General features: G+C 52.3%; 1 protein-coding gene across 1 annotated transcript; it reads right to left on the minus strand.

Moving 5' to 3' along the window:
- Window positions 1-4,606: 4,606 nt before the first annotated feature.
- Window positions 4,607-8,269, minus strand: CANT1 (calcium activated nucleotidase 1). Its single transcript, XM_008576159.1, has 3 exons — window positions 7,623-8,269; window positions 6,209-6,412; window positions 4,607-5,332 (listed from the first exon to the last, which is right to left on the minus strand). Exons 1-3 carry the CDS (start codon window positions 8,251-8,253, stop codon window positions 4,962-4,964), a joined length of 1,206 nt encoding a protein of 401 aa, XP_008574381.1. The 5' UTR covers window positions 8,254-8,269; the 3' UTR covers window positions 4,607-4,961.
- Window positions 8,270-8,648: the final 379 nt, after the last annotated feature.

Raw genomic sequence — 8,648 nt, forward strand, 5'->3', positions numbered from 1 at the left:
GAATTTGGATGAAGCTCGATTTATTATTCTTTACTAAACCTTTGCCTAACCCAAGGTCTCTAAGGTTTCCTCCTATGTCTTCTGGGAGTTTCGTAGGTGGAGCTCTTACAGTTGGGTCTACACTCTTTTCCGAGTTAATTTTGTGTGTGGTGGGAGATGAGGGTCGCAGTCACTGTCTGCAGACTTGACAGAGTTGTCCCAGTGCCACCGTGGAAGGGCCATCTTTTTCCCACTGAATTACCCTGGCACCTTTGTCAAGTCAACGGACCACATACATATGGGTCTATTCCTGGACCCGCTCCTGTTCCATTGATTTATGCCTATGTTTCCTATGCCAGTACCACACTGTTTTCATTACTGGTAGCCAGCCTTCTATTAAGTCTTGAAATCGGATAGTGTACATCCTCCAGCTTTGTTTTTCTTTTTCAAAACTGAGTCCTCTGATCCATGAAGACAGTGCACTGCTTCATTTCCTTGGGTCTTTTCTGATTTCTTTCATCAGTATTTTGTAATTTCCACATACAGATCTTGCACATATTTTGTTAGGTTTATATCGAGCTATTTCATGGTTTTTGGTATTATTGTGAGTGACACTGTATTTAAAAATGTCAATTTCTAATTGTTCACTGTCAATCTCTTGTATGTGGATCTCTGCAATTTTGCTAAACAGCCATTAGTTCTAGTTGTTGTATTTTGTATTTTGAAGATGTCTGAGGCTTTTCCATCTCATCATTGGCAAATAAAGACAGTTTTAGTCCTTCTTTTTCAATCTGATGGCTTTTCTTTTTCTTGCCTAACTGACCGATAGGATGGGGGTAAAAGCAAGGAGGGCAGCGCCACGGTCCGGGGTTTGATAGACGCGCCACACCAGCGTGCGATGTTATTGATAGACGCGCCACACCAGCATGTGACGTTACTGATAAATGCGCGACACTGACATATGATGTTACCACGGAGGCAAGTGTGTGAAGTCTGCACAGGAACCCTCCAGTATTTTTGCAACTTCTTTGTGGTTTAAAATTATTTAAAAATAAAAAGCGGTAGGGAGAAAAAGCTGAGGAAAGCAGACATTCTTGCCTTGCTCCTTAGGGGGAAAACAGCCAGTCTTTGAAGTACGAGGTTAGCTGTAGGTTTTGCACAGATGCCGTTTATCAGGTTAAGAAACTTCCTTTTATTCCTAGTTTGCTAAGAGATTTTGTTTTTTCCTTATGGTTTGTTTTTTGTTTTGGCTATTGTACTGGGTGAATGGGTGTTGGATTCTGTCAAATGCTTTTTCCGTAACTTTTGAGGTTATCATGTGTTTTCCTTTTTAGTCTGTTAATATGGTGGATTTCATCCATTGATTTTAGAGTATTAAACTAACTTTGCATTCTTTTGCATAAACCACACTTCATCATGAAGTATGTTCATTTTTAATTATTGCTGGATTCAACTTGCTAATTTTTGCTAAGGATTTTTACATCTATGTTCATGAGAGTGACTGGTCTATATTTTCATTTTTTATAATATATTTGTCTGCTTTTGGTATCAGGGCTCTGGTCTCTCATAAGATGATTTGAGAAGTGTTCCCAACTCCCCAAATCATGGAAGATTATTATTTCTCCCTTCAGTGTTTGGTACAATTCACTAGTAAATCCAGCTGGGCCTGGAATTTTCTTTGTGTGAAAGTATTTTATTTTTGCTTTATTTAAATCTTTTAACATTGGGCCGGCCTGGTGGCTCACTCGGGAGAGTGCGGTGCTGATAACACCAAGGCCCCGGGTTCGGATCCCATATAGGGATGGCCGGTTCGCTCACTGGCTGGGCGTGGTGCTGACAACACCAAGTCAAGGGTTAAGATCCCCTTACCGGTCATCTTTTAAAAAAATAAATAAATAAATAAAAATAAATAAATCTTTTAACAATTTTATTAAGGTATAATTGACCTTAACATTTACTTTTTTTTTTTTTTTTGGCAGCTGGCCAGTACAGGGATCCGAACCCAGTTCCAAGGTGACTTTGGGGAGTTCTTTTTGCAGATGAACTGCACACTGGACACACGAGTTCCTGCCTCGGAGTCCAGCGCGTTGTGGCTTCTTCAGGGAGGGTCAAGAGCTTACTTTCAGTCCCTCTGTCCTCGGTTTGCAGTTTCTCATCCCCTGCCATGCCTCGGCCTGATGAGCTCTGGCTTCATGAAGTGTTCGCACACAGGTCCTTGTCAAGGACGCCACGTCCTTCCTGTTGCTCACAGTCTCCAGAACTCGTCCTACTTGTGATGTTCTTCTTGAGAGCTCTCATCCCTGGCTGCACTGGGCAGGTTCCCAGCAAGGCACAGGCGGTACCCCAAATTAGGAGCATCTCAGGCTTTAGTAAAGGGACTGGTTACAAGGGTGGGAGAGCAGGAGCAAGGGACAGGACAAGGGCAGTGTGTTATCTGGAGCTACCAGGGAGGGAGAGTTACTGGAACCCAGACAGAGAGTGGCCGAGAGGGAGCTGCCTGGACAGGCGATGGACAGGGCTCAGGGACGACTTGTAGCCATCTGCTGGAACTCCCCATGGGATAACCTGTGGGGAGTGGATGTGGTTCACTCAGGTCAGCCACGGGAAGTGAGGTCGAAGGGACAAGGTCGACATTGGCACACTGGCTTTTGAGACACCACCCTCTCTCTGGCTTTCTCCCCCGTCTCTGACCACCCCCTTCCTGTCTCCAGTGAGGCCTCTCTTGCCTGGTGTCTTCCTTTCTGGCATGCCCCAAGTTTCAGCGGTAGGACTTCCACATGTCCTTTGGAGACCCCCTCGGTCCTGCAGATTCATCAGACCCATCAACGACACCTCCGGCCCGAGCGCTACCTTGTTCCCAAATCTTCCAGATGTCTCCACTGGGACTGGCAGCCACAAAACGGGTAACTGAGCTCTCACTCTGCATTGGGTAATTTTTAAAGACCCTTTGCATATCAGTTTGTTCTATATCAAGATCACGTCTCTCCTGTATTCCCTAAGGCGGTGTCCTTCACAATCAGCCAACATAGACCAGGAGACAAGAGACAACTCACATCCCCCTGTGACAATTTATTGTTTACAAAACAAATGGACCCAGCACGGAAGGGACACAATTGTCATGTTGACAGTGGGGAATCTGGAAGAAAAGAAAAAAGGTCACGCTGCTTCTAGGCAACCAGGCTGTGGCTCAGGCGCTGACATTAACTCATCAGCAAGGTCTCAATTTAGTGACTGTCCTCCAACCTTCCTAATTTCATCTGTATTTTAAAAATAACACAGCCCTAACATCATGGACATTTACCAAGGAGGTGGGTCAGAGCACACAACCAGGCAAGGTTAGAAAAGATGAGGGTCTTCCCGGCTATGCCCAGTGACAGCTGAGTTCTAGAGAAACGTGTCACATTCAGTAACTGGTCTTCACCACTTCTGCTACTTGCTTTACGGTGGGAGAGACAGACATCTAGCATGGAGAGGCACCCTTCCTGGCTTCCCTCCCAGCAACCGTGATAGAGCTTCAGGGTGGAAGTGGTCTGTTAGCTGCCATCGCAGGACAGTCAGGGCCTGACCGTCCTTCCTGACCACCCGACCATTGCGGGGCCTCAGCACTCTCCTGAGGGATGTCGTGGGGTGAGGCAGCTCCTGCGGGGAGGAGCACGGTAGCTGACTTCTGTCCCCAGTGCCACTCTGCATTTACCCACAGCGCTGTATGGAGAAGAGACAACAGGGACCAACTACAAGACCAAACTTGCATGAAGAGTTCCCACAGAAGAGAGGTTGCAAAACTCCTGGGGCAGAGGAGAAATAAAGGCCACAGAAAGAAGCCCCCAGGAAACGAGAGGTCTCATTCACCGACAGTCTCCAGAAGAAAGCAGCCCCTGGGTCAAGGGTCACCTGCAGGCAGGCCAGAACCCAGGGTCCCACTCCCGAGTCAGGGAGTAAAAAATTCAAGTCATTCATGAGAGCCGTAAGAGGCATGGCAATTTCTGACGTTTTCCTCATCTGTTGCTGGCCAAGGACTCAGAAAAGTTCATAAACTGCTTACCCATCGTAACTGCTTAACCACACATTCCTCCCCTGCTGGGAAACTACTGTTAACTACAGGACTCTGCTCTGTGTGATAAGATTTGGTGATTCCGTTTTATAAGAAAGGAAATTGCTTTAATTAAAATAAGTTAATAATTAACACTGCCAAGTGCTACAGAGCCACAGAATCTTCCTGAAGGGAGGAGACGGAGTCATGGCCCTACGAGGTGCAGATCGTCTTATGGGAGGCTTGGGAATGAGCCGATGAGCAACGCCTTTCCCTGCACAGGTTCCCAAGGGTCTGCCTTGCTCTCAGACCACTGGGTGTCAGGTCCTGCAGTGTAAACGTCGTCTTTTGCGAGGCTTGGGAATGAGCCGATGAGCAACGCCTTTCCCTGCACAGGTTCCCAGGGGTCTGCCTTGCTCTCAGACCACTGGGTGTCAGGTCCTGCAGTGTAAACGTCGTCTTTTGCCAGCACCGCGAGGGACGGGTATGGTGCCTGGGGCTCACAATGTAGGAGGCAAAGGGGGAGGGTGACAGGCAGGTGCCCTCTCACACACACTGTTGTGTTCCCAGGGTGGGGCACAGCGTGGTAGCACACAGTGACAGTGCCAGAAGTATTTATTGAACAAAAGAAACGGAAAGACAGGAAAGGGAGTCGGATGGAGGACAGGCAGGGTGGAATGCAAACGGATGGGCCCCAGATGAAGACCTGCAGCGACCGACTGTGGCCACCAGATGGCAGCGCTGCTGTTCAGATCCTCGGACTGCACTGGCTGCTCCCACACCAGGGCTGGACCCCCTGTGTTGAGAGCTCTAAACCAGACACACACCTCATAGTTCTGAAAAGAACAAACCAAACACAAGTGCAGTCCTCTGGTTTTTATAAAATTTGAGTCCCGATGTGGCTTAAAACTGTCCACTCCTCAGACTTGCTCAACATCTTAATTTTTAAAATTTAAATAAACTCTATTCCTTCATATTTCACACCTCCGATCCTGGTCTCGGGCAGCAGGAAGCGCCCGTCGAGCGTGAAGGCCATGATGTAGGTGGCGATTTTGCCGCTGTCCTCTTCAGACTTGAGGGCCACGATGATCTGGTCGTCAGTGTTGGGGATGAACTTGAAAGATGAGAAGCCGTGCGTGGGGACCACCTCCCCGACGTGGCTGACGGAGATGTCGCTGAAGTCTGGGGCCGCGCTCAGCAGGAGGTTGGTGCCCTTACGCTCGTCCTCCTTCTCGCTGTAGCGTGCGTGGCTGGCGCGGCGAGGCAGGAAGAACCAGCGCTGCAGCGTGTCGCTCCAGCAGGCAGATTCGTGAATGAGGTAGCCTGGGGACACAGGACAACCCACCGGTCACCAGACACATATTCCTCTCCAGGGCCCAGCCTCCTCCCCAAAGTGCCAGCAAACAGGGACTCGGGGACAACGCTGTGCCGGGTGCTGCAAACCCGAGGGTGTCCCAGTAGAGGCCTCAGAGTCTGCCTCTTCCCCAGCTCTCCACATTTCCTGGAGGGATGTCAATCTGTGCTTGTCCTCGATTTTCCAGAGTCACAGAGCCCAGGCAAGCATGACACAGATGGCGGGGCCCCCCATCTCCCCTGCTGGCTTTCCTGTGGCTGCCAATAAGCCTGGCAGGAGGTCTAGCTTCGCTCTTGCTTCTGGGTGCAAATCAAGGGGCAGGTAACAGGAGAAAGAGCCCAAGGAAAGGGAAAACCCAGAAAGTGTGACTTGTGGAAAAGCTCAGTTGGGGCGGGGAGGCAGTGCTGCACTGAAAGGAAGCGTGGCTCTTCCCCATCTCAGGACAGCAACAGGGAGCTTCTGGGGACTGAGTTCCTAGACCTCGGGCTGATCAGGCCGCCCTAGGCATCCAGACCCCCCACTACAGACCACAACGAGACTCTCTGAAAACGATGAGCTAAGGTGAAAGCACTGCCCGCCCTCCTCTCACACAAGCCAGGGCCAGCTCCTGTGCAAGCGAAGGGGCTGTGGCCTTGGCGAGTGAGGGACGCAAGAGAAAACGGCTCATTTGCCCCAGAACCCGCTGGCCTGAGGGGAGTGACCATCAGAATCAGAGACAGCCAAAGTCATTAAAATCAGGCGTGAGACAAGGCGCAGTGCCTCAGAAGCCAACACACAGGAAGCGCACCCCCAGCGACAGGCTCTGCGGACGCGGCCGGCCGTGGGCACAGTCGCCGGCCTCTCACCTGGCGGTCGGATCCCAGCTGCGGCTCTCAGGGCGTTGTAGCTGGACACCCAGTTCTCGTGGTCCACGCTGCCTCTGTGGCCCACCACCTTCACCCACTCGGGGTTCTCGTTCACCACCTCCCCTGTGGTGGTGGTCCACTCCTTGCCCAGGCCGCCCACGTACAGATGCTCGTCCTTCACAGCCAGCCACTCGGCTTTGAAGCCTGGGGCAACGAGAGGAGGGACCGCCTGAGACCATGCCAGCCCCAGCAGCGACACGAGGGCAGGGGACGGAATAGCCTGTGCAGAGTCCACTTCAGGGGTCCCAGGCAGGTGGGCGCCTACCCTCCCTCCTCTTGTGCTTCCTTCTCACTCTCCTGCCCTCCAGGGAAGATTATACTGTCCCTTGGCAGCTCGGTCTGGGAACTCTGTTGGGACGTCCCCTATGATTGACTTAGCCCCCCAGAGCTGCTGTTCTGCCCTCCCCATGACTCCCATGGGCCCCGCCAGCTGCTCTCGGAGATCTCTGATCCCCAAACTCCCCGTACATCCAGCTGTCACCCCCAACCTCAGGATTATGCTCCAGTGCTAGAAACGTTTAAACAGTGAGAGCACCCTGCAGTATGACCATGTGCCGCGCAGGCCCAGTTACTAATGCAAGTCCTCCTGAGACCCCAGGAAGCCTGCAGTGGTGTTTGGCTTTCTAGAAGGTGCGGATCCACCGTGAGAGTGCGGGCACACATGGAATCGTTTGTCAATTCTTCTGCCAGCATCGTTCCCTCCTCCCCTGCCACCTCCTCTGTGGGAAGGCTCTGGGCCACTTTGGTTTGGTCTTGCCACCCTGTGCCCTGCCCTGTGCAAGCAGTAACTCCCTCCTGGTAAACAGGGCTGATGCCAGAGTCCACCCAAGTGGGGTCACTGCGCTCATACCAGAACTTCCTTCTCAGGGGTTTTCAGAGACAGGAGGTCTGGGCAGCAGAAGTCTACCTTTCAATAAACTGAAATCAAAGTCTTGGTTCAAAATGAGAGCCATCTGACACCATGGCTTCCAAGGTGAGGCCCTGGGTAGAAATAATCTCAGCATGGTCTTAACACACCTTTGAAGACATGAGAAGGGACGTGTTCCCGGAGGCAGCAAGAGCCGCAGTGGGCGTGCCCTGAGCCCTGTCCTGGCCAGAATCCCCCACGCCCTGGCAGGCCTCGGGGGATAAGCTCATACTTCTGGAATGAGTTTGGTGTGAAGTAACCCATGGCTTTTGCTCACGGCTCTGGGGGAACCGACTGTCAGAAAAGAGGGGAGACTCTCCCATCCCATGTCCCTGCCTTCTGTGTGTGAGCTCTTTACCAGGCACATGTATTACTTTCCCTCAGAGCCTCCCCCAACACCCCTTGCACCTCAGCAAAGCCTCAGGAGATGAGACCAGTTGGCCTCACCTTTCTCCACAGTTCCGTCGCCATCGGACAGTATCACCCAGGGCACAGCCTTGGTGCCGTTGATCTGGTAGATGACCCCTGTCCGGTCATCCACAGAGTAGAGTTTTCCATTGAAGATGATCAGATCGGAGAGCTCCATGCCCCTCCCCTTTTCGGCCAGGTGGGATTCCAGGACCCTGTGGTCTCTGTCCCACTCCACCGCCACCTTGTCCCCACTGTCTGACAGGGTCAGGTAGCCCTTCTTCAGGTAACTGAACCAGGTGTTTTCTGCTTGGGCCCTTGACTCCGTGTCCAGGTCGGCGATGACTGCAATTCGGTACCGGATCCCCCCCGGCGTCCTCTGGGGGGGAGAGAGAGGGTAGGTGTCATTGTACCGATCAGCAGGTGCCTGGCCGAGCCTCCAGTTGTGTGCGACGTGGGGGGGCGGCCTGCCTGGGGACGGGCGGTGGGCGTAGAGCAGCCAGAGGACAGCGGCACCCACAAAGGATGGCAGGATCACTCTCCAGCGGGGGCGGAAGCGGGGATCCGCAGCCTTGGTCATGGACGCCAGCACAGGAAGGCTCCCCACACTTATCCGGAGGGAGGGCATAGACTCATTCCATTCCCAGTGGTCAGGGGGTTGCTCGGGCATCAGACTGCAGGTCGCGTGGGACCTGCACACAGGGAGAGAGGGGAGAGCTCAGTGACTGGAAACACAGCCGCTTCTCAGTGACTTGAGGGCACTGTCTGAGGTCTGACTTATCCAGAAGAAATAGTATTTCCATTACTTTGTGGCCATTATTACTTCCTTGGCTTAACTAAACACAGACTCAGCAATATCTTTGTTTGCTCTTATTCAGCAGGATGTGAAATCTTTCCGAAGCAAAATCATTCCACCTTCCTGTTCTAGTTGGCAAGACCGAAGGCTTAGTGAGGGAAGAGGTGTAGTGGGGGCTGGCAGAGAATCACCCGGGGGGGGGGAGGGGCCCCCGGGGGGGGGGGGAGGGGCCCCCGGGGGGGGGGGGAGGTGAAGGTTGAGGGGGCCGG

Source organism: Galeopterus variegatus, unplaced genomic scaffold, assembly GCF_000696425.1.
Source record: "Galeopterus variegatus unplaced genomic scaffold, G_variegatus-3.0.2 Scaffold1302, whole genome shotgun sequence".
Lineage (NCBI taxonomy): Eukaryota > Metazoa > Chordata > Mammalia > Dermoptera > Cynocephalidae > Galeopterus > Galeopterus variegatus.